We start from the raw sequence: 26,014 nt of genomic DNA on the forward strand, positions 1-26,014 counted from the left end.
TGAACACCAGATGGATCGCCCAGGTTGGGGGGGGGGTCAGGCTAGGTGGTGTTGGAAAAGGAGCAGAAAAGGACATCCAAGGGCATGATCAGAGAATTGGAGCAACACCCCTAAAAGGAAAGGTTGCAACATCTGATGCTATTTCGTTTTGGAAAAGGGGCAGGTGTGGGAGACATGAGCAATGCATATAAAATTATATATGGTGTAGCACGAGAGTTTTTTGCTCCTTCTTTCCTAATACTAGAACCAGGGGTCCTAAGCTAAACGGTGGCTGAATCAGGAAAAGCAAAAGGAAGAACTTCTGCACACAGTGCATAGTTGAACTATGGAATGTGTTGCCACAAGATGTGATGATGGCCGCCTACTTGGATGACTTTAACATGAAACTGATTGATGGAGGATAAAGCTACCAATGACTACAAGGCCCAATGGCTGTATGCTACCTTCAGGATCAGAGTCACCATGCCTCTAAATATTAGTTGCTAGGGAACAAAAGTGAGAAGAGAGGGTGGGATTGCATTCACATCCTGTTTGTGGGCTTCTCAAAGGCATCTGGTTGACTGCCATGGGAAACAGGATGCTGGACTAGATAGGTCTTTTGTCTGAGCCAATAGGGATTGTCTTATGTTCGGTGTTAAAAGTTGTTCAGTTTCAGCAGAACCAACAGAGATGCATCTCCTCATCTAGCTCTCAGTGCCCACAGACCTCTGGCAACCTCAAAACTAAAAACCAGATTGATAATCAGTACCATTCAGAAGCGTTCACAGGAGTCATTACCAGCAGCTTGTTCAGAAATCATTCGAGACGAAATCGTGGTAAATAAATAGTAGTGTCTGGTTGGAACCTTTTAATAAAAAAACCAGGGACTGCATCTTGAACTAAGCAAGGCCTGAAGGCCAGCTACATAAGCTCTGACCCGTGACACCCCCAAGTGTGAAGCAAGGCACATAACAAAGAGCTCTAACCCCTTGTGACCCAATATGAAGAGCAGGAGAAAGCAACAGAATTATCCTTCTACTGCATGTACCTTGGTTGCTCCTGTCCATTTGCCTGTCTTAGCACGTGCACACACATGCACACACCCACACATGCACACGCACATACACACAGATTGCTGAAGTTATGTAAAAGGGAAACTCTGTCAAATCTGGTTTTGGTTTATTCTAACATAGGATGGAAAAAGGATCCTTTGTGCTGGGAATCTCAGGAAGTAGCCCTTGGAGTGGGCTCTGTGATGCCAGTTTCCTATCACTCAGGCGAGCTCTTCCAAAGAACTAAAAATATGTTGCTTGACAGGGTTAAGAGACAATTCATGCGCAGGTGAACATCTCAGTTAAACCAAATTTCTTGGCTTAAAGCCAACTTTGTGCCATCTGTCATGACTGAGGGGAGAACATTTATTTCAGAGAGCAAAACTTAACTCTCTATCAAATATTTCATTATGTTTCCTTCTATTTTCCACTTGACCCTTTCGCTAAACAAGGTTACTTGGAAACAAACCCAACCGAACTGATGTAAATGTGACTTCACTCTCAGGGAAGGGATGACAGACTTCTGAGTAATTAAAACCGTCCCTTCCACGTAGATTTATATACTTCAAGTCCATCAGATGGGGGAAGCAGCAAAATCACAATAAAATAACTACAACCATGTCCCCAGTGTTTAAATAATTTTAATTAGATTTGGGGAGGGAGGAAGGGGAAGCAAATAAAATAAGAATCCCAGGGCGGCAGCATGATCTCAGACTGAGTGGGCCGGGGTCCCACAATGTTTGTGCCACAGCTCAATAGCTTTGCTCACAATTGCATCCGTGTTATCTTGAGGTATCTACAAAAGATAAAAACAGAGAGACAACTGAATTTTTTGGGGAAATATGCAGTATTTTTTAACACTTTTTACAAATTGAAATTCACTTTGTTACTTTAGGGACATAAATTGTTTTATGTATAACTTGGTTTGCCCATAAAATTATCATGTTTGGTATATTTAAAGTACAGTTTATTCAGGCAACAACAATAAATCAAAATTGCTTTTTAATTTTTTAAGAAAATTGAGCCACAAGCTGCTGAACTGTAAGAAACCAAACTTCTCTTTGGTTTTGTCAGTTTATGAGGAGGCAGCAAAAACAATAAAAACAGAAGAAACCATCAACATCTGTCTTCTGTTGACATCAACTCCAGGCAAGGGAGTTATAGACACTTCGGAGGCCCACTGCAAATTGATTGCAACGCACTTGGAGGGCAAAGTTGCTTGCCTCCGTACCAGTCTCGATGCCCCATCCACATCTACTGTAGTCCCCAGTGAGGTGTCCAGTGCAACGTCTGCTGCAACTTCTTGGGAACGGACTCAGTTGATGTGGCCTGATGACGTAGAGAAGGTGCTTGCAATGATGTGGCCAGCAACATGTCTCAACCCTTGCTCTTCTTGGCTTATTAAAGCTTGCCGAGGGGGGTTGACCGAGTGGATCCAGGGTGTGGTCAACACATCACTGCGGGAGGGAGTGGTTCCAGCCACCTTGAACCACTCCTGAAAAAGCCAACCCTGTACCTATTGGTTTGTGACAATTACCGATCAGTTGCAAATACCCCCTTTTTAAGGAAGGTGATTGAGAGGATTGTGGCACAGCAATTGCAAGTACTCTTGGATGAAACAGAATATCTGGACCCATCCCAGTCTGGGTTCAGGCCTGGTTATGGGACTGAATGGGCCTTGGTCATCCTGATGGATGACCTTTATCGGGAGAAGGACAGGGGGAGTGCAACCCTGTTATTCTTACTTGATCTCTCAGTGGCTTTTGATACCATTGACCATGGTATCCTTCTGGGCCGACTGGCCCAAGATGGGTATTGGAGGGACTTTTTTACACTGGTTCCAATCCTATTTCCAAGGTCGTTCTCAGAGAATAGCATTGGCTGACTGTCTTTCGGCTCCCTGGTGGTTGTGCTGTGGGGTGCTGTAGGGTACCATCTTGTCCCTCGTGCTGTTTAACATCTATATGAAGCCCTTGGGAGAGGTCATCAGAAGATTTGGGGCAAGGTGTCAGCAGTATGCTGATGGTACCCAGCTCTCTTTCTCCATAACATCTGTATCGGGAGAGGCCGTGCAAGCCCTTGGCCTCTGCTTGGACTCAGTGGTGGGCTGGATGAGGGCCAATAAACTGAGTCTGAATCCTAGTAAGACGGAGGTGCTGTGGGTTGGTGGTTCCCGAGTTCAGATAATTGGTCAGTTGCCTGCTTTGGATGGGGTCGTACTCCCTCTGATAGAGCGGGTTCATAGTCTGGGGGCTGCTCCTGGATGCATCTTTGTTGCTAGAGGCCCAGGTGACCTCCGTGGCTAACAGTGCGTTTTACCAGCTTCGGCTGGTAAGACAGCTGTGGTTGTTTCTGGACAGGTTGTTTCTGGACAGGGATAGCCTGACCACTGTTGTCCATGCACTGGTAACCTCAATGCACTCTATGTGTGGCTGCCCTTGAGGTTGGTATAGAAGCTGCAGCTGGTGCAAAATGCAGTGGGGAGACTGCTCAATAGGGCAGGGTATCGCCAACAGAGGCACATGTTACCAAATTCTTCCAACCTACACAGAAAGTGGATTGGACAGTGAAAGACCAACCCAAATTGTGTTTGCATTTTGACAAATTTGTAGGGCAGTACAATATATCAGAGAGGAGGTCAGGTCTCCTGCTCCCCTGGTGCATTCACTATAGCTGCCCAATTTCCCTTCTTTTAAAAGTTTGATAGAAATATCTGTTGGCTATAGGTACGTTCTTAAACTGCAAGTTTTTTTTGCCTATTAGTGGATTTCTCTGCTTTTTAATCCGGGAGGTAAGAAATGGGATCCTGTGCAAGCTTGCCGAGAATGAATTGATCATTTGCATGCTTACTGAGTTCAGTGGGATTTACTCCCCTGCAATAATGCTAAGGATAGGTAAAACTGATGGAGGGATGGCTGGAGTGGGCAGGGAAGGAGGAAAAAGGAAGAGGGGAGGGGAGGAGGAAGGGAGAGGAGAGGGGAAGGAGGGGAAAGCCAGGTCTGATCATTTGCATGCTTATTGAGTTCAATGGGATTTACTCCTATGTAATCATGGTTAGGATGGGTAAAACTGACCATGGGGGAGGAGCAGGGGGAGGGGACAGGGAAGGAGAAAGGGAGGAGAGTGGAAGGAGGGGAAAAGAGGGGATTGGAGGGAGAGGGGCAAAGGAAGAGGCAGAGGAGGGCAGGTTTGATCATTTGCATGCTTACTGAGTTCAATGTTTAGTCCCGTGCAATCATGCTTAAGATAGATAAAATTGACCATGGGGAGGGGGAAGGGAGGTGTAGGAGTGAGGAGAAGGGAGGGTAGGTTTGATTAGTTGCATACTTTTGGAGTTCAGCTGGATTTATTTCTGTACAATCATGTTTGAAAATGGAAATGGACTGCCTTCAAGTCGATTCCGACTTATGGTGACCCTATGAATAGGGTTTTCATGGTAAGCAGTATGCAGAGGTGGTTTACCATTGCCTTCTTCTGAGGCTGAGAGGCAGTGACTGGGCCAAGGTCACCCTTCATGGCCATGTGGAAATTCGAACCCTGGTCCCCCAGGTCGTAGTCCAACACTGACCTGGGGGAGGAGCAGGGAGGGTAGGAGGAGGGGCAGGAGATTGGGTGGGTGGGCACTGGGCAGAGGGGAAGCCCCTTTCCTTTCCAAAAGGACAACATTGTGAACAGTATCATTGCTTTTCAGCGTTTCCCCACCTTTTTATTATACAGCAGGCACATGTAGCCTCCCATCCAAATATAAACCAAAGTTGTCCCTGGCCACATCCACACCAGGCCTTTATTTCACTTTGGACAGTCATGGCTTCCCCCAACAATTCCTTGGAAGTGTAGTTAGTGAAGGGTGCTGAGAGTTGCTAGATGATGCCCTGTTTCCCTCACAGAGCTTCAATGAGAGTGGCTGACTGTTAAACCAGTCTGGCCACTGAAGCTCTCTCAGGGGAATAGGAGTCTCCTCTCAGCACCCTTCACAAACTAGACTTCCCAGGATTCTCTGAGGGATGCCATGACTGTCTTGCGTGAAATCAAAGTCTGGTGTGGGTGTGGCCAAGCAGCTGTGAGTCTGGCTTTTAGAACACTGACAGTTGGGTCTTACTGAGCATGCTTGGGCTTATCATTCAGTTCAATGCAATATTTATTAAATTTATTAAAAATCAGCCAGACATTTTTTTAACTTTTATACTGCAGAAGATGAATGTAAGAACATGGGGCAAGGTCAGTAATAGGATTACAGGTACTCTGTGAACATGGCTGATTTTTAATTAATTTCAACAAATTACGAGACCACTGACAGAAAAAAGTCAAACGGGTCTGTTTTTTCTCCTCTCTTTTTACACTTTAAACTCTTGATTCTCTGAGTGTTTAGTGTATCACCATGAAAATTCCTGTGTAGCTTAGAAGAATTTGCTAATATGCCTCTGAGCATATGGTGAGTGGTGGCAACACCTGCGATCAGCCCAAATAACAGAAACAAGACATGTGCTGTGCTGATCTAATTTTAGCAGGGAGAAAGCAACCATATTAAGACAGTTGATATTGTTCAGATAGTCACTTTAAATATGTTTGATTTACTTTGCAATTTTAGTGAAGTTTCTTATAGGAAATAGGTAATCAAATTCTTCTAAGCTACACAGGAAGTAGATTGGACTGTGAAAGGCCAACCCAAATGGTGTTTGCATTTTGACAAATTTGTAGGGCAGTCCAATATCTCAGAGAGGAGGTCAGGTCTCCTGCTCTCCTGGTGCATTCACTATAGCTGCCCAATTTCCCTGCTTTTGAAAGTTTGATAGAAATATCTGTTGGCTATAGGTACATTCTTAAACCGCAAAGGTTTTTTTTGCCTATTGGTGAATAATAACTTTAAACTATTTTAAAAACAGTTTGACAATGAATAAATACAGGAAAACTATCATAAGCCACTAAAATAGCAGAGAAAGAAAAGGGGGAAATTCAAACCACCAAACATAATTTAATGAAATCTATTCAAAAAGATAACTACTATTTATAGTCCAAAAGTGTCCCTTAAAAAAGGAATATTTTGGCTATACTATGGAAATCCATTCGAGAGGGGAAGAACAAGGCAGCCCCTCTCTCGGAGGTCCAGTTCAGTGAAGAAGAGGTTTCAGAGCCTGGGCACTGCCACCCTTTCTCTCACATTCAGACATCAAGCCAAAGCACAGTTTTTATATCTGAACCTATTTCAGTTCACAAAACACGGCTTACAAGGGATTAAAAAACCCCAGAATACTGAACCTTGTTCGCAGACCACAATTTGAGCTTAACTTGGTTTACTGATGTCTGAATTCAAAAACCATTGTGAATGTGTTGTACATCTGGACACTCAAATCATAGTTTTTATTCTCAACTATGGCTAGCACAGACCACGGTTTGGTATGATGTCTGAAATAATTGCAGCACTCAAACACTGGGCAAAACTACAGCTGACTTTCTCTTGCAACCACTTCACTCTCAAAAAATCTGATGAACAAAACTAAACCTCTATGCCCTTTTTAGGATACATCAACGTGCGAAAGAGTACTTACATTTTCCAAGAACTGTTCAATCTTTTCTGCATTATTCAAGGCCATCAGCTTCATTTTAAAGGTTAATAAGATCTCAACAGCAACGAAGAAGAGAATTTTGCAGGAGCCACTAATAACTTTGTCCCAAACCCTAGAAAAGACAGAGCTGTAAAAACTGTATGTCTTCACTTTTATATCTATGATTTACATTCAGTGCTGAATGTTTTGGTCTTTCGGGACCAAAAGTATATCTATATCTCAAACTCATAGCTGGCCCAACACATTTTGCAGCAAATGGCACTTCAAATGGCATGGTGCAAGTCAAGTCTATTTTGGCATCTGAGGCAGAAATTCCCACAAATCCTCCCCGACAGTAGAAATTCAGTAATAGGTTAAAACAGCTAAACATTTGCTGCCCTTTCATGGTAACCAAATTCAGCAGCCTGAGATGGCCGTCTCACTGTGCTTAATTGTAGGGCCAGCCCTATATAATCTGAACGGAAATGCTTTAATCACGTTAAGAAATTCTGATTTGTTAAAATATATTCATGTAACATGCCTGTGTTTGGAGGAGGTTATTGGTGTCTTGTGGCTAATATACTCTCCCTGTAAAAATACACTGCAGTGTTGTGGGGGGGAGAGAAGAGATAAAACTGGGGAGCTTGTGGTCTTTTCAGCTGTAGCCTAAAGCTGTGACCCATAGACAACAGACTCCATATCAGCTAAGGACCCCACAGTGACCGGATGGATTTATGTTGGGAGGGAGGGGAGAGATACTTGCCTTTGCAAGCTGGATTCAGGGAGACAACCAGCAAAACACTTTCTAAACCAAAGAGTGTAAGGAAGATGGCCCATTGCTGAACATGATTTGAGATGCATTAGGAGTCTGCTGTCTTCAAGGCTCAGGTACTGTTCCAGAAGTTTTGGCTGCAGGATAAATGTCAAGAGAAGAGAAATGTCAATAAATAAAAAAATCTCACCATCACAGGCATTTGTAGCAAGAAAACAAGTGTCTAAAAAAAATCAGTGTGACACATACAGAAAAATATGTCATGTCAGATAATGTTCTTAAAAGGTCAGATCCAAATGTAAGGGCTGCTAAAATTTTCAGTTTTGCTGCCCCAAAAAGAGTGTGTTTATAGTCACTGAATAACTGAAGACTTCATAATGATACAGCAATCCCTGTTGTTGTTGTTGTTATGTGCCTTCAAGTCAATTACGACTTATGGCGACCCTATAAATCAATAACCTCCAAAAGCATCTGTCATGAACCAACCTGTTCAGATCTTGTAAATTCAGGTCTGTGGCTTCCTTTATGGAATCAATCCATCTCTTCTTTGGCCTTCCTCTTTTTTTACTCCCTTCTATTTTCCCCAGCATTATTGTCTTTTCTAGTGAATCATGTCTTCTCATGATGTGTCCAAAGTTCCATTATTTTCGCTTCTAGTGACAGTTCTGGTTTAATCAATCCCTAATTTAGTAATCCCTAATTCCTAATTTAGTAAAAAAAGATTCAGGTGGGAAAGAAATAACACACACTTTGAAGCTTTCACCAGCGGGAAGCAACTTTCAGTTTCTGTCTGCCTTTCAACCCCCCTTTTCAGCAACTTACTGTAAAACAGGTGTTTCCTTGCTGAAGAATATGCCACATTCCCCAAACTACAACCTTCACACATGACAAGTACATGTGCAAATTATAAACACACACTTTCCATAGTAAGGGAAAATCCAAATTAAATGTAGAAATCAAAAAGTATGGGCTGGCATTTTGATGACAATGTTGTGAAGATACTGGGAGGAAAAAAGCTTGGGTTCATGAGCATTACTGATGCCACAATAAACTCCTGTCTGGAAGCATCCTACCTATGTTTTGGCTGATACTGACAGACACACACTCTCTTTTCACTTTTGTCAAGAGCTCCCTCTTTGGTATGCAGGATACCTTTGTGGCGAGTTCAACGGTTAATCAAATATGATAGTTGATTTTCATTGGTTTATCTTAAATTATATTTGAATATTTTACTAAAAACGGTATTTTATTATAATTTAAAGAAATATAAGATTGGCATATTGTTATGACCCACTCTATTCTTGTGATTGTCATTTGTTTGAAACTGTTTTATTGTTGTACTGTAAATTGTTGCAACCCGCCCTGGGACCTTAGGGTGGAGGGTGAGTAATAAATCAAAATAATAAATAAATAATAACTGAAAGATTGTGTCACTATGTATGTCATCGTGTTTACCAGCAAACTTTTATGTAACTCTGGCTCCTGTGGTCCATCTCCTCAAATTGGATTTAAATGGTCTTGTTTCAGATAAAAACTCACTTATTCATTAGCCAAAATAAAAATGACACATGCTCTTATTTCCAAGTCACTTCCAAAATGATGGAGAAGGATAGTACTATTCTACGTGAAATTCAAGCAAATGTGCTTAGTTATCAAATTTTATTTATAGATATTACAAATATTATTTACTTGTGTATATATTAAAGCTTGGAGGTTCCCATGGGGGAAGAAAGATATGAAGGCAGTTCTTGGCATCGCTGCCCCTAAAAGACAAGGGATCGGCCTTGTTCTTTCAGTGCAAGAGACAAGCTGAACAGCACCCTCTGATTGCCAAATGGCAGTGGCCTAAGACCCTAGGGGGAATTAAGCAATGCATCTCTCTGCATTGTCAGTAAAGGTTGGGCTGAACTGCACAAAGGGAGGCAGAGGCTAGAGCACACTGTAGGAAAGGGTACACATTTTTTCCCTGTCAAAGCACAATCTTCATCTTTCCTCATGCCCAGCTTTGTCATCCCATACCAAAGCTGAGGGGAACCTTTGGCCTTGCAGATATGGCTGAACTACAACTCCCATAATCCCTGGCCATTGGCTATGCTTGGTGGGGATGATGGAAACTGTAATTCAGGAACATTTGGAGCGCCAAAGGTTCCCCACACCTGCCTTATCATATACTCAGTCCTGCTGGGCCTCCACTGCAGGCACACACACACACCCATAAAAAAAGGGACATGCACTGCACCACAAACCTGTCACAACCAAAATACAGAAGCTGACCATTAGTTTTTAACTACGCACAATTGAAATAAACAGAAAAAAGGACAGAACTATTTGTTAAAACCTTGATTGCATTCCTAGTTATCAGCATTCTAATTCCCAGCATATTATTTATTATTTAATAGAAGTCTGTCGGCTATACAGTTTATTACTCGCCTTATCTGGGATGAACAGGTTCCCTCCAGCTCCCATTAGTGATGCAAGAGGTAGCTAACCTGTAGCCCTCCAGATGTTGGATTACAACTCCCATTATTCCCAACTGATGGGAGCCAGAGTCCACCACCACCTCGAGGACCAAAGGTTAACTACTCATGAGCTAAACGCTTGTCATTACACTGGTATTCTAGAAACTGGCAATGAAACTCCCTCCCCTGGGAAAAACAAAAATAGAGCACAGCTGTTCGGTTTTCAAGCCCACACAAGATATTTGTAGAAGAGCCTGTCAGAAGCAGTGGAAATATAGAAGACAATACTCAATATAACCTCTATACTTGTAATCTCAGTTTCCTGTTCCTGTATGGGATAAATTTACACACACAAGCACTTACGTATGTATATATAGTCTTACCAGCTGTGGTAATGTATCCTTGTATTTATTGTTTAACTGGTTCACAAAGCTACTGACGAGCCAATAGCAATCTATCTGATCTTCCACCATTTCCTCCATCGCTTTAGCAATAGCAAGGAATACCTCATCTTCAGATTCCTGGAAAGCAAAGCAACCACAGCATAGAAACTATTGAGAGGCAACACATGCATCACACAGCAATTCTATTCAACTCTGTTATTTGACAACAGATTGTAATTTTGCTCCTTCGTAGTAAGATATGTAATCAAGCTTGTAACAATAACAACTCCGTTCTATTATTTGCTAAAGCAGTCAAGCTGGACTACAACTCCCATCATCCCTGACCATCAGACATGCCGCCTAGGGTTGGAGAAAGTTCTAGTCCAACAACATCTGGAGGGCTACAGGCTCCCTACTACTGATTTACCCCATGGTATCTCATTGGTGAATCTAACCATGTAGCCTGCCAGGTGCCAGTGAGATCCAGCCAAATGGAAAGCAAAGTACCGTATATTCCGGCGTATAAGACGACTTTTTAACCCAGGAAAATCTTCTCAAAAGTTGGGGGTCGTCTTATACGCCCAGTCGTCTTATACGCCGGAATATACGGTAGTTATTTCGCAAGAGTGGGCATTGCTGGACTATTGCCGGCGTGCCTTTCCGCAAACAAACGTGCAGGCTAGGGCTGGTGTGTATACACACACATGTGTGTGTATACACGCACAGACACCCGGCGGGGAGGGCAGGGGGCGGAGGTCAGTAGCGTCAGGCTCCCATGGCATCACTATTGACATCTCGCATTCCAGCCGCTGTATGAAGAGGCCTCTACAGCTCCTCTCGCATAAATGACACGCGGCGTGGAGGGAGAGGGAGAGCAAGCGCACACTCAGCAGCCTCCTTCAGTTACAACCGACAGGGACGGGGACAGGCTCTGAGCGCGCTGCAGCTAGCCGGCCGGCCTATATAAACAAAGACATTGCTTTGGCTTGGACTCCTTACTCAGTCCCAACTCTCACAGCAGCGACACGCGGGAGACGCGGCTTCGCTTCGCTGCTGCTATATCCCAGCTCTCCCCCGCCCCTTCCAACCATCCAATGCCTCAGGATAGCACCCACCTGCTGAGGTTTTCAGGGAAATAAAGCGTTGGACACACTACATGTAAAGACGGAACCGCCACAGCAACCGAGTACGTATACAGTATTATGAATGAGGTGCTGCTGCAACAGGGGATGGAGGTGGCGGGGAGACACTTGGGCAAAGTTTGGGTCACTTTTGGTCATGGCAAATCCGGGGAGGGAACAAAACGCTCCGTCTTCGCGGTAGTAAAGAGGAAAGCGGCCGATCAGAATTGAACTCGCCACTTGAAGCGCCAGCCTTGGGGATGTGGGCTCTTCTGTGCAGCCTGCTCTCTTGATCTCGGCCAGCGGCGCTTTCTTTCCTCTGCTTGTAGTTGTCATGGGGATGATGCTTGTGGGCTTGCCCTCCCGGGCTTGATGAATGGCGGCAATTTGTCCTCGTCCGGGACAGCCGCAGCAGAGCTTTCTCTCGGGGGGAAAAGAAGTGCTCTTGGACCTTCCCTGTTGGTTTTTGCTGCGCGAGCGTGGCTTGGGCAGAGGTTGGATTGGGGATGGGAGAAGAGGGGAAAACAAAAGCCGGCGGGATAGCTTAGAGGAGAAAGCGGGGCAGGGAGCTCGTTAAAGGACCTGGCGGTGGAGATGATCTGATCTGGTGCGCGGAAGGGCCCGGACAAAAGTTGAGGGGATTGCGCCTCGTTGACACTTTTCAGCTACGACAAGCCCGCACGTGGAACAGGGGGAAGAGAGTCAAAGGGGTGGCTTTTATGTTTACATGTTTGATGACAAACAGCCTTATGTTTATAAGTGACAGTTTTCCTGCTAAGTACCTGCATGTCATAAGCAGGGGTAGTCTTATACGGCGAGTATATCCCAAACTCTATATTTTAACTGGAAAAGTTGGGGGTCGTCTTATACGCCCAGTCGTCTTATACGCCGGAATATACGGTACTGCCACCACCTTCCTCCTTTGGACTTTTGTAAACTTCTCTGGACTTAGAAGCTGATGGGACTTCACTATCCATCACTATATTCTGGAGGGCTATAGGTCCCCCATCCTTATGCTAGAGGGCAAATCACCCTTATATAGTACTTTGCATGCTCAAGCTCCAGGCAGGACCAGTCAGCTTTATGGCATAGGTCAATGGGACATGAGGAATCACAGTGGACTAGAAGCCTGACACTAGATGTTAATTCTTCCACACTGATACCCTAAGGATTCTTCAAAAGGCAATCTCTGAAATGGAAAAAGTTACCTCCCAGATTGAAAATGTTGCTATGCCTTGTATCTGTGCATTTTTTGGCTCATACATGATACTGCTCACATGAAAAAACAGCCTCATTAAAAAAGGATTTTGCAAAAGTGAACCAATCCTTTGAGATTCCATATTTCCTGCCCTCTGAGATATCTGACTTAAAACACCAACAACAACATCCTAAGGCCTTGAAATCTGAATACAACTCACCTTAAAAAAAAAGTGAGAGCACAACTTTCAATATGCAAGGCAAACTACTTATCTAGCCTAGAAACAGCCACAAATCCAGCCTCTCACATGCAGATAAGCTGTACAAACTAATCATTTTGTACTTGAGACATCTGTCTACATGTGACACAGGAACAATTCAACATTAAAAAAGACAAGCGTGACGTGCAACAAAATGCTTCCATAGAATGCTCCTGCTCAGGATTCCAACCAGTCAGCCATCCCCTCTTCAAGGATACTCCATTCCCCTTCCCTTCCAGCTTCTGCTCCCCCTCCCAAACAATCAAGCAGCATTCCACAGCCACTGAGCATGTCAAATTCTCATGGGGCTGTGTGATGCGTCCTTCCCTGGCTCTCCCTGTCAGGTTCCTACCTGCTCGTGGTTACTGCCTGTCTCTAGGCACCACCAGGGACTCCACCAGTCCGGACCGCACTCTCTTATGGTTTACCTATCCGCTCTAGCACAGATCTCAACAGATCCCCCTGCTAGGCAACCACCAGTAACGTCCCAATACTAGTATTCCCAGAGACTCTGAATACTGGTATTGTTATTCTCTTCACCGCTGCCACCATTTGTTACAGTTCCCCTTCAGCCTTGGTCATTACCTTACCCTCCCTTCTGGTCTGTGAAACCCCAGCCAAGGATCAGGCCTTTGGTAAACCAAATTAAGTATTTATTAAAGATAACAAAGCTAACAAGATTAACAAGATTTCTTCTTAAGGCACATAAGCATATGGTTTTACTCAATACTAATCTGAACTCCACCTCCCTCCTGGTAAACAACTCTCTAAACCCCACCAAGCAATCCACTCTTTCTCTTCTCCCCCCAGATTCCACAATTCACCACCTTACATTTACCCAGATTTACCTGTCATCCTTTCATTTATACTGTCAGCCATTTTAAACATTCAGCCAATCATCAAGCATTCTATTGCCCATTCACTCCCCCTCCTCTTTCACTACTTACCATGTATACTCTAAACAACCAGCACTTACCATATATACACTAATATATAGGAACATCACAGGCTGTTTTTAGGTCCCTCTATCCACCCACCTATTATGATTTTTCCCCTAAAGATTTTTTGTACCTCTGTAAATATTGGGATTCCCCAGACTTGCCAGTATCTCAGTTCCTGTCTGTGGTTGGTGCCATTTTGGCTACATAAAGATCCACACTTGGAGAATGAGTCTGGTATTAGTATACAGGATATTGAGATACCGTAAGCTGCTATATATACCAACTGGTTTGCTTTCTAACCTGTCAAAGCTGTGAACCAGAAAATCCCCAGGTAAAATTCACCTCTGCTGAACTCACCAGGTGATCTTAGGCAAGTCACTTCCTCTCAATCTTGCCCCCTCCCCTCCTGCTACATGGGGCTAAACAGTATTAGTTTACCTTGTATGACAGTTGTAAGGATTACCAAGACCACGCATAATTTATACCCATGCAGAACAATCTTATGCATGCTTACTCTGAATTAAGTCCCATTATATCCAATGGAACTTACTCCCAGGTAAGCGTGCATGGGATGGCAACCAATGAGGTTCACATTGGAGTTCTGCACAAGCTTTATTCAAATGAATAGAGGAAGAACAATAGCAATGCAAGGGGCCATCAATACAATAGCAATAGTAGCCCAAATATTTTTAGAATTTTTTTATACACCAGGAAAGTGTCTTAACTCGATGCTCACCATCACCAATGTGCTCTGAAATTGGAGTGGGGAGTTGTAGAACAGAAGTATCCAACATGGTGTTCCTCCTCCATATGTTTTGGTCTAACTCCCATAATTCCCGACCATCAGCTATGCTGGCTGGGGCTGATGGGAGTTGTAGTTCAAAACTACAATGAGGGTACCACATTGGCTGCCCACATTGGTTGTATAAGGGCTTTCCTGCTTATGGCAGCCTTGTGGATTGGGGAGTGGGTGAGAAGTGTAACTTCTATTTGGTATCTGAGAATAAGTGCCGCTTTTTTCATTCTAGGTAACAGCAGTATTTTGTTATCATGAACGAAATGCAGACTGGCAGCATCTGCATCTTTGTATTTTCTGGGTAACCCAATTGTATACTCTGCTTTAGCTGCCAAACTTCTACTTGCAGCAATGACAGGGCAAGGCAAGCTAGGTGTCTGCCACATTTGCCACTTACTACAAGGGAAAACCACTCTGTGACATACCCTGGACGGTACTAGAATAGGCTAACATTCTATTCCTTCCTCTCCAAGCCCCTTATCTCTAGTTAAGATGCAATTTGACATCTTAAGGTGCAATATTTTTCACGTTGCCATTTTGCCACTGTACATTTTCTTTACTCTAGCACAATTTCAGATGGAAAAAATTTGGATCCATTTACAAAAGTCTTGCTGAGAGCCAATTTTAACATGACTGACCAAAGAGAGAGATGGATTCCGAGGTAACTTTCCCGACTCCAACTGATATATTCGGAGGAAAACTTCAACTTGTGGGGTAGAATCCTTGATAAAGCGAATTACTTGGAGAGCATGGTACACATCCCTATACTGCTCCTTTCGGCATTTCATCACAAATACATGAGACTCATGGTGAGGAGGAAGAATTCCTTAAGAAAAAGAGAAGTGAGTTTAAATTTACTTGCAGCTCTTGTGAAAGTTTAGATCTTCTTATTGCAGTTTGTTTTTTCTCAGATCAAATAAATTCTAAAACCTTGCATATAAGAAACACTCACGCGCTGAACCAATACATGAGCGCAGCAGCACCAACTAGCTTCGCCCTTGATGTCACACAAAGACTTCTGCAGTACAAATAGTATCACTGCATGTGTGGACCTTTTGGGGTAGGGCAACATGCCTGACGCTGGTGGTGAGGCCAGTTACGGCTGCTCCACTCACACACTGGTTCAGCCTCTGAGCTATTTCTTATATGTAGGACTTACATCCATAGCAGGGATGAGGAATCTGTAGTCCTCCAAATGTTGTTGTACTCCAACTCTCATCAGCCCCAGCCAGGAAAAATCAATGGGAGTTGAGAGTCCAACAACCAGTGGAGGCCCAGAGGTTCCCTATCCCTAGTTTATATGCCCAAGGAGACTTGGGCCTGATTGACTCAGGGGACTATAAGAATCATTACATCTACAACAGATAGAAAGCTAAAAATTGGTGTACACATAGCCCAAGACTCCCCCATTGCTAATACAGTCTGACCATGGAAAATTTTAAACACAAGTATGTAAACATATGCCATTATCATATTAGAACGAACCAGACTATTGGTGCATCTAGCCCATTGTCTATTCTGTCAAAAAGTAATTCTCCTAAAGCCCCAGGAAGATGCCTTTTCCACTCCTGCTACTCAAGAGCCTTTAAACTAGAGGTGTCAAGAATTGAAACTAGATGGTTCTGCACACAAAGCATGTGCTGTACCATTGAGTTATGGCTCCTCCCCTAAAAACTGAAACTTAAGACAACACAGCTCATAATAATGGTCCGTTATCTAGGACAATCCAAGACATTCAATGGAGAAATGCAGCCATTGAAAGATTCCCCTTTAATAGGCTTGATAGTACTCAATTATGTCTATTAACATCAGTTCCTGGTATGTTTTGTTTCTATTTGCCTGGAATGAAAGGCAGCTGAAGCTCTATTCCAAGATTCTATCTGGGTCCCACAATGGTAAGTACATGTCCAAAGCCACACTTATATTTATAATCAAGAATGTTTCTTCCTGGATCTCCGTACCTAAAAGCACCTTCCACACCAGTGTCCGATACATGGATGGGAGAGGAAACCTTTGACTAAATGTGCAAAGCTTCTCAATATCTGTGAACAAAGATATCAAAGCAAACACTATTTTAAAACTTGAACAGCGTTAGGAAGCACTTCTGTTCTCACCACTGACACTGGACTCTTGTAATTAGGAGGCATTTCTAAGAGTGGAGCATTGACCAGAGAAGGCAAGAGTTTCCCGTTTTCACAGTTTTTCCCCACTGTGGTTATTTTGCAAAATGTAAATGCAGAAGCTACATTCAAATAGATTTTTAAAATTAAATATTTTAATTTAATCAGCCATTGTCAATTACATGTAAAAAAAATAAAATTAAAACTTCAATATGGGTCCCTATTTGAAATATTGATGAAAGTGTAAGAAATTATGAACACAAAATGCTACATGTTAACACAAATGATAATTTTTAGTATTTTCTTTTTCATTCTCACATGCCAGTAACGCACCAGAATGAAAACCTATTTTAAAAAAAGGATGTCCCAGGGATGTGGAATCTGTGGCCCTCCAGATTTACTCCTATCATCCCTGCCCACTGACCATGCTTGATGGGGCTGAAGAGAGATGGAGTCCAACAAAATCTGGAAGCTCCTCAACCCTTACTACCACATAAAATTTGCCCTCAATAATCAGTCAACTAAAGCTTTAGTAGATTAATCTACCAATTAAAGCTTGCCATCCTATTGTTTACATTATTTTTTAAATGACAAACAACATTATGATTGTGCGGGATGTATTCACATACTTCTACCCACAAGGGCTCCAAAAGGAATGAACGTTTGATGAATGTAGACTATACAAGCTGCATAATGGATGTTTCATCCTGAGATCCACTTTGCTCGTTAACCAGATAGAGTGAAATGTGTATGGTGCAAATGACTCACACATCTGGATTCCCTGCTCATGGATAACTTGCACATCATCCCTGTTGGAAGATATACATATGTTCCAAAAAATGTATAACACATACATCTCTCAGCAGGGAAGACTCACAATTTCCCCATTTGGACTGGAAGTGGGAGAAGATACCTGCCTTTCCCAGGGCCAATTCCAGTCACTTCCAGTTGTGCCCTACACACTACAGTTAGAAGCGAGGGAAGATTATTACATTTACCAGTTCCTTCAGGAATACATCAAACTCTTAACAAAGGAGCACATTTTACACTGAACGAGGAAACACTAGTACTACCACAATATAGCGGTTACAAGAGGCATATAAAGAAGCTGAGAAACCCCAACACAGAATCTTCTTTCATTCAATTATCTTGGGTTCTTGGAAACAGACGGGAGAGTATTCATATTATATATTAGGTTATATTCATGTGGTGAAGTGTGACAGTATACAGAAGGTTTTGCGTGAACCAACATACACACGCATTCATGCATACTGGAAGGAAGGAAGGAAGGTAGGAAGGAAGGAAGGAAGGAAGGAAGGAAGGAAGGAAGGAAGGAAGGAAGGAAGGAAGGAAGGAAGGAAGGAAGGAAGGAAGGAAGGAAGGAAGGAAGGAAGGAAGGAAGGAAGGAAGGAAGGAAGGAAGGAAGGAGTGGAGCAATATTACAGATCTCCAAGTGTATAAGCTTCAGTTCACACAAAACATAATATCTGAGAGAAGAAATACGGGAAACCCAAAGCAGGTTTCCACTCCATTGTGGGTAGAATATCCATGCTGAGGCATAGTGTAAACTAGTCCGAAACTAAAGCAAATGTTACTCAGAATTAAGCCTAACAGGGTTCAATGGGCTTTTCTTTCAAGTACATGTGCACAGGCTTGCAGCCAGTGAGCCAAAACAAATGACCATTTTACCACAAAATTCTCCCTAACGTACCAAACCGATCATCTTTCAGAAGAATTTCCAGTGATTTCTTTTCTTCAACACCACGAAATCCTACTTTTTCATAATACACTGATCGGAAATTTCTCTGAGGGTCCTCAGCCATTTTTCATTCTGTAAGAAAAAAGAAAAATAATAATCATGGTGACTTACAAAAGATTATTATTATAACTATAAAACATTGTGGCATGGGTTGTTCCAGCAGGTTGCCATGCCCTCTTCCAGGATACTGCATTTCCTCTCCCCCATGGATTGCTGTTCGCTACTTCCAGTAGTCAGCTAGCATTCCATGGCCACTGACCATGCTCAGTCCTCATTGCATTGTTTTTGGATCCCCTTTTATAGACCCCCCCCCAAAATGTTGGTATTTCTGCAAACTCTGGGGTTGTTCCAAGCCTGCTGATACTTCCCCTCTCAGATGTTGTTAGGCTCCATCTCCCATCAGACCAAGCCATCATGGCCAATGGCGAGAGATGATGGGAGCTGGTCCAGGAACATCTGGAGAGCCACAGATTCCTATTCCCTCCAATCAACATGTGTCACCATTTATGAAAATGTCGAAGGAGCTCCACAACTTCTAGGTACCCAAGTGTTTATTCTTTCTTTGCTGTATTCAAGAAATAGTTGCAATGTTTCATCTCTCACTTGCTAAAAACCTACCTTTCTACAGTGGTAAGAAATAATTAATAGAATGTACAACCTATTAAAAGAGTGCATTTTTTTGCCATTTTCAAAAGTATTGCCTCAGTAGGAAGGCAAACACACCCAACCAAAACAGATGTATTTCATTGACTATTTGGTGGACCGTCATTGATTGGTTGTTATGTACATGGAAGCACTGAAGGCTGTGGTAACTTGCTCGCCAAAAACTGAGAGAATTTTTTAATTGAGAAAAATTGTGGACAACTTGTAAATTGTTTTATAGAATCATCTCTCATTCTAAGCTAAAAACCTCCTGAATAGTAGCCATATTCAGTAGCATAGCCTGCTACAGCAAAAACAGTATTGTGACACCTTAAAACACTACTAAATTTATTATATCTTAACCTTCTCTGTGCTAGAGCAATGTAGACTATAGCCCGCAAAAGATTGTGACATGCTGAAAGTGTTAATAGTGCAATCCCTTCCTATGAGATGCAAGTCCTATGGAATTCAGTTGGGCTTATTCCCAGGTAAATGGGGTTAGGACTACAGCCTTACAGAGCAATCCTAACCCTGGTCAAGAGAAACATGACGGAGTGACATAGCCACCACCACACAGCTCTGCTGCTGAAGGAATGCAAATGCTTACTCTGTGCTATGCCAGCCTGGAATTGGTGTAGTGATCAGGCCTGATACCATCAAGTGATGGCAGCGGGTCTGGCTCGATCAGTACTTCTGCCTACCCACATTTTCAGCAAAAACATGGGTGCATCACTTCTGGGGTGGAAGCCAGCAGAGTAGTTTTGGGCTGGGGGGAGGGAAACTTCCACTGTTTCCAAACTCCTCCCAGTGTGGCGCATCAGAGGACAAGGGGTGGATTTCAGCCTTAGTCCTTAAGGTGCCCCAAGATTCTTTATTATTTCTGAAACAAAGAAGGTTCTTATTTTCATTCATGTGCAACACATAGTGAAACAGTACAAACACTCTTTTTTCTAAAAGAAAGACTACACTGTCGTGATATAAATATCCATTGACCCCAATTATTCTGCTATTCTAACCCACATCTGAATGGAAAATTCCATACCCCAAAGATCTTCCTCCGTGATCGAATTCCAGAAGAGTAACAACGTTTGGATGTTTTAGCAGAAATAACAGAGTCCTCTGGCATCTTAAATTTGTTACAACTTTATAATGGCATAAGTATTCATACGCAAGAAGCTAACTTATCAGGTGCATTTGAATGTGTTAATATAGATGGTTAACAAAATGTTTAAAACGTAAGCAAAACACAAAACATCAGGGTGAACAGCAACATAACATATTTAAATGCAATACAAATATATTCAACAAGTTTTAGGCAAAACATATTAAAAATCTAATGCAAATGTTATTCCTACGCTGCAAAAAGCTCACAGGCATCTTAAAACCCATCTTACCTCTTTCATCAGAATGGATTTCAAGGCACATTTTAGCTAATATCCACCAACAATAGGTTATGTCAACCTGCCATCATCTAGCTACTGTTCAAAAATAACAAATAAATGTAAGTATAAAGCAGATCTCAGAACCTTTTGAATCTTTGGCTACAGGATGGAGTGATGGGGAAAAATAATGCTGTTGGGAGGTGAGGAGGAGTAAGAGAGGGTGGGTTTGTAAACACTGGAAACTCTGCTTGGGGAGTAGCAAATGAGGGCTGGTTTAGCATAGCGCCAGATAATCTTATCAGCATGACTGAGAAGACATTTAGGTTTGAAAGTAGAGAGGAAGAGCCATGGCTCAGCAGTACAGCATTTGCATCGCATGCAGAAAATCTGAGGTTCAATCCCCAACTTTCCCAGAATAGGGGTGGGAAATACCCCTATCTGAAACCCTGTGGAGCCGCTGAGAGTCAGCTGAGCTAGCTGGACCAGTGGTCTGACTCGGGATAAAGCAGCAGCTTTTTGTGTCCCTGTGTGCAACGCGTGCACGGTCAACACAGGAAGTGATGGGTGCACAGGGATAAGAGGGAGCGCTGGGAAAAGGTCGAAGCGAAGAGCTGATGGTGCGAACGAGTGAACAGCCCAGCAAACGGAGGAGCCCCTAGAGGGGAAACTCACGGGGCAACAGGGCGAAGGAGTACGCTAAGCAGGAAGCAAAAGTGAAGGCGGGAATGCGCAGGTAAGAAATGGGCATAGCTCAAAGAGGCGGCACACGGCAACCGTTTATAAGAGGGGTGGCTGGAAAGAGGCGAGAGCGGAAAAGGCGAGGAGGAGAAATGCTTGAGGAGGACTGGAAAAGCGAGGAAGAGTTTGGGGTTGCAGCAGGAAGCGCAACGACGGCGTGCAGGGGAACGACAGGCTGCTGTAGGAACGAGCAGGGCGGAGAGCGGCTGACGAAGAGGCGGCGCGAGAGGCTCGTCAGAAAAGCAGCAGCAAAAGGGACGGGGTGAGTGAATAAGAGAGCGCGCGGCCCCAGAACCGCGCCTCGCCTGTCCCGCAAACCTGCCTGTCCAGAAGGGCGCTGCCACACCTGGAGCTCTACGTGGGCCGCCGCAACCGGCGAGCAGTGAAGACTCGGCGCCAGGGAACTCCTCCCGGCTCCGGCCGCGCGCAGACGCTGGCCCGCCCAGTCGGGGGTGGGGAAGGAAGGAGGGAGCTGCAGCTGCCTCGGCGGCCCTAGAGCCCGTCTGCAGCCGTTCTCCCTCGCTGTCTTGCAGCCCACTTCTAAGCGAGTGTCCGGGCCTGCCACGCGTGGCGACCGGAGGGCGCGGCCATTCTACGCTACAATCCCGTGCAGACGCTTATCGCAAAGTGCCATTGCCAGGCGGGAGAACGTCTGAATGGGCAAATACCAGGGGAGAGTCAGTTTCTCACAAGCTAGAGTTCAGCTTGAAAAGGGAAACATTTTCGGGCTTTTTTTTATTGAAGGTGGGGGGGTAGGGAGAGAATAATGTCGTTCAAAAACCTAACAATTGAAACGCGGTACGAAACATTCGGGACACAGTATATCATCGTAATGGAGCTTTCCAGTGTGCAGGATTGAGCTGTAAGCCCCATTGAGTACAACGGCGCTTATTCAGGAGTAAATGTGCCTAGCTGGGAGGGGCCCCTGTGTTGAAGTCCAAAACTACAGTACAGTACTTAATTGTGCCCATTTTGCTGTAGGTACAAAACTAGATTGTGCCCAGTGGCGTACCTAGTGTATTTGACACCCGGAGCGGATCATTTTTTAACACCCCCCTCCTCTATACGACAAAATTATTTTCAGTAATAATCATGAAATGAAACAAATAATAATAATGGCCAGAAAAGAAACACAGACAGTGAAAATTTTATTTTATTGAACTTTGCATATACAATCATGCCAGTAAAAAAATAAAAAAGGGAAAAAATAATGGATTAATAGAAAAAACTGGTTGCCCAAAACATGATGAATTTCTTTAGGAGGTATTCTGTGGAGAACCATTTGCCTTCCACCTCTGCTCTTTGGAGTCTGACCAGAACCAGCTGGCCAAACTCTGGCATTCCGCCTTCCACACTGGAAAGTGAGAAGACCCACAGGGAGGGCAGGAAGGCAACAGCCCCCTCCCCATCACTGCAGCTGGTATTTAGTGGTAGACTACCTCTACAACTGGAGGTTCCATAAAGCCTTTATGACTGGCAGGCACATCTGCCCTCCCTCAGTGGTGGCTCCATGTCTGTGGGGCAGTGGAATCCCCTCTAGGTTTTAGTCTGAACTTTCAAGGAGCTGGCCAAGGCCCTGAACCTATTTTGGGCCTTGGTTTCAGTACCTTGGACAGCTCCTGAAAAGTCTGGATTAAAACCTGGAGAGGATTCCAGTGTCCCACTGACATTGGAGCCACCAACCGCTCTCCTCAAGGCATTTGCCTGACTCTTTTCAAAAGCCATTTGAGCTAGTAGTCATCACATTTTGGGAAGCAGGCTATATAAATTATTGTAATCCTTATGAAAAGTTCTAGCCCACCCTTATACTGCTCATGAAGAACCTCTCAGAGCAGCTTACCGCCATTTGAAATCACAAAACAATAAATATAATACAATGAATGCGAGAATAAAAATACATAAGTGACATCACATTAAAAAAATCCATTTAAAAGCAACCACGGCAGCTATCATAAATGAGTTACATGCCATGTAAAAAAAAGTTCTACCTTTTGTCTATCCTAAATCAGCATTTATTTGTATGCCGCCTTTCTACACCTGAGCCATGCTCAAGGCGGCTTACAACATCGAAAAATTACATGATTCATTCTAACAGTTACAAAAATAAAACAAAATATAGTCAAACCACAGTCAAGCAATAAACTAATGAAAGCATCTCTATAAATACACAATAAAATTAAGCAATCTACATACTTCATAATAATGTCTAACAATAAAAATACAAAGCTATACTCCTTAAAACAGCAAAAGTGCGCCTGTAAAATTAAATCTTGACCCCCAAAAGAACTCCTTAAAAATATATCCCCAGTAGCCTATAGACATCCTGAGCAGCAGGTCTTTCAGGTCTAGTAGCAAGATGGCTCCTTTCAGCAGTTGCTGCTTTTGTCCTTGTTGTTTTGATCTTGATCAATGATCTTGTCCTTGTTGAGCATTCTGGGGAAATTAGTCCTACTTCCAGCTCCATGTCCACGGGCTCGCTCAGCTGCTGCTCCCCGGGCTTCTACCGCTGCTGGTGGTTCATGTCGGGGGGCGGCTGCAGGAGCTCGGACTCAGGGACCTGGGCCTTGCCTGGGCCCCGCACCGAATGTAAATCTTGTTACATTCCACCTTATTGGGTGGCCCTAAATTTTATTGTGATGAACATTTCCCTCCATCTTGATAGGGAAAGGTGGTTCTCCCTTTTGCATAATGCGGAACTCATTCTCACTGGAGGCAGTGATGGCCACCAACTTGGATGGCTTCAACAGAGGATTAGCCAAATTGATGGAGGATCATAAGGCTATAATTGGCTACTAGTCATGGTGGCTATGCTCTGCTTCCATGGTTAGAGGCAGCATGCTTCCGAATACCAGTTGCTGGAAACTGCAGGAGGGGAGAGTGCTCTTGCACTCAGGTCCAGCTTGTGGGCTTCCCATAATGGGCATCTGGTTCTCTGCTATGAGAACAGGATGCTGGACTAGAGGTGACATGATAGATGTGTATAAAATGATGCCTGGCGCATGGAGAAAGTGGATACATAGCAGGAAACCTCTTGCAAGGGAGTTCCGGGGAGAGGGAAGCCCCCCACCTCCACCCCCCAAAGGCAAAAGACCCCTTTCTATGGGGAGGGAGCCTGCCTCCTTCCAGTGCCTGCCTTTCCTCGGGGGAAGAGAAAGTATTTCTCTTCCCTCCACAATAAGTTTGCCCCCCACGAGCTTTGCCAAGGGTGTGTGACAGAAAATGTCTTCCCTCCCTCCCGCCTGCTCCGCTCCCTCCTTCGCTTAGGATCGCTCTCGCTCTCCGCAACCCCCTCCCCCCGCCACACTTAATTAACCTCTGGCACTCTGAAGGACATTGGGGTCTCCTCTCCTCTCCCCACCCCACCCCACCCCACCCCAATCGCAGTGGAAGCCTGGATGGAGGAAGCCCTGACTCTGCCGAGGAGGAGGAAGCAGCAGCTGGTGATACAGTCTTAGCGGGAGCTGGCGGGGCTCTCTCCTGGCTGGGGGCACTTTTTTGCAGCTCCCCAGTGGCTCTTCCGAGGGACTGGCTACCTTCTGCTGCCATTCTGCCCTTTCTCGTCCCGGCTTCCCCCTCCCCCTGCCCAGTCATTCTCTGGGCAATCCCTTTTTTCTTGCAACCCCTTGTTGCCTGCACCTGGAGCGGACTGCTCCCACCCTTGGTACGCCACTGATTGTGCCATTTTATTAATTTAAGCAAAGACTTGGCTACTAAGCGAACCCTTGGGCCAGTTGCTACTGTGTTCCAGGTAGCAAATTAGGACAGGTAGTAATTTCAGGCAGCTGCCCTACCCAAAAGACCATGCACCTGATTTTGCTACTACCGTTAGCCCAGTAACAGTGGAGAAAAACCAAACTACTGTATAAGGAGGACACTCACCTTCGCAGGTTACCAAATAGAGCTCAATTTTGTTGTAAGCAAGTGGCTGCGTGAACAAAATGGGTGATATTAAGGAGGGGTACTGTTAAAATTAAATCAGCTGCAGCATACCCTATAAGTGTGTTTACTACTGGCAGATGTTCACCTGGGTAGACAAAGGATATGGTGTATGAGGCCCTTCTCTCAATGTCTATGGAATGCCTGCCCCATGGAAGCCACCAAACCCTACCTATGTGTTGGTTTTTCCTCGTTTGTTAAAATGTGGCTATTTAGGGAGCCTTCCTGCCTATTCTGATTACGGTTGATTCCCGTTTATGTGATGCTGATCCTTCTAACTGCTGGTAAGCTTTCATTGGATTGGTTGTCAGGTGTTTTTAATTGTGCTAATATTATTTGTATTTCATAGCCCTTTGATATATAGAAAATCATCAGAAGTCAGGAATGAGGGGCTTCTACCTCCTGTCAGCCTGGCATAAATAGCAGTGGGATTGCACCTGAAGGCTGCAGTGCTAAACACATTTGGGAGTAAACCCTGTTGAGCAGAGTGGGACTTAATTCCAAATTAACAGGCATAGGAATGTACTGTAAAGAGTGCAAACTTAAGCACACTACCTTGTGATTAAGGTTTACTGAGAATGATATAAGTAAGCATATATAGGAGCAAGATGGACATCCTAATTAGATGCTGTATACACTTTCCTGGGAATAATCCCAATGGGGTTTATTTCTTAGTCAAAATGAATAGGATAGCACTGTACATAAGAAGCCTATGATTGGCAATTTCTAAAATGTATTACCTTTTTTAAAAAAATCCTGCCACATTCTTTATTTTATTACCTTTTTAAAAAACTAACTCTGCTATATTATTTATATAGACAAAAATAAAATATATTCTGTTGTACAACTGACATATTTAATAGAGGTTGTTTTATGTGTTTTGTAGCATATGGCTTTCCCTTGATTTTACAGTATTGTAGCAGTTTAATTCGGA

The 26,014-nt window shown here is 43.8% G+C and overlaps 1 protein-coding gene across 5 annotated transcripts; it reads right to left on the reverse strand.

The window, feature by feature from the left end:
- Window positions 1-1,654: 1,654 nt before the first annotated feature.
- Window positions 1,655-21,655, reverse strand: TBC1D7 (TBC1 domain family member 7). 5 transcript variants are annotated; one of them, XM_061592387.1, is made up of 8 exons: window positions 21,491-21,655; window positions 18,335-18,454; window positions 16,465-16,545; window positions 15,142-15,329; window positions 10,189-10,326; window positions 7,338-7,483; window positions 6,578-6,707; window positions 1,655-1,827 (listed from the first exon to the last, which is right to left on the reverse strand). In XM_061592387.1, the coding sequence occupies exons 2-8, from the start codon at window positions 18,444-18,446 to the stop codon at window positions 1,741-1,743; spliced, it is 882 nt and encodes a 293-aa protein (XP_061448371.1). In that variant the 5' UTR covers window positions 18,447-18,454; window positions 21,491-21,655; the 3' UTR covers window positions 1,655-1,740. The 5 variants fall into 5 exon arrangements, with proteins under 5 accessions (XP_061448371.1, XP_061448346.1, XP_061448361.1 ...); XM_061592362.1 differs by having other exon boundaries at window positions 21,467-21,655; XM_061592377.1 differs by having other exon boundaries at window positions 21,463-21,655.
- Window positions 21,656-26,014: the final 4,359 nt, after the last annotated feature.

The sequence above is a fragment of the Rhineura floridana genome, chromosome 1 (assembly GCF_030035675.1).
Source record: "Rhineura floridana isolate rRhiFlo1 chromosome 1, rRhiFlo1.hap2, whole genome shotgun sequence".
Lineage (NCBI taxonomy): Eukaryota > Metazoa > Chordata > Lepidosauria > Squamata > Rhineuridae > Rhineura > Rhineura floridana.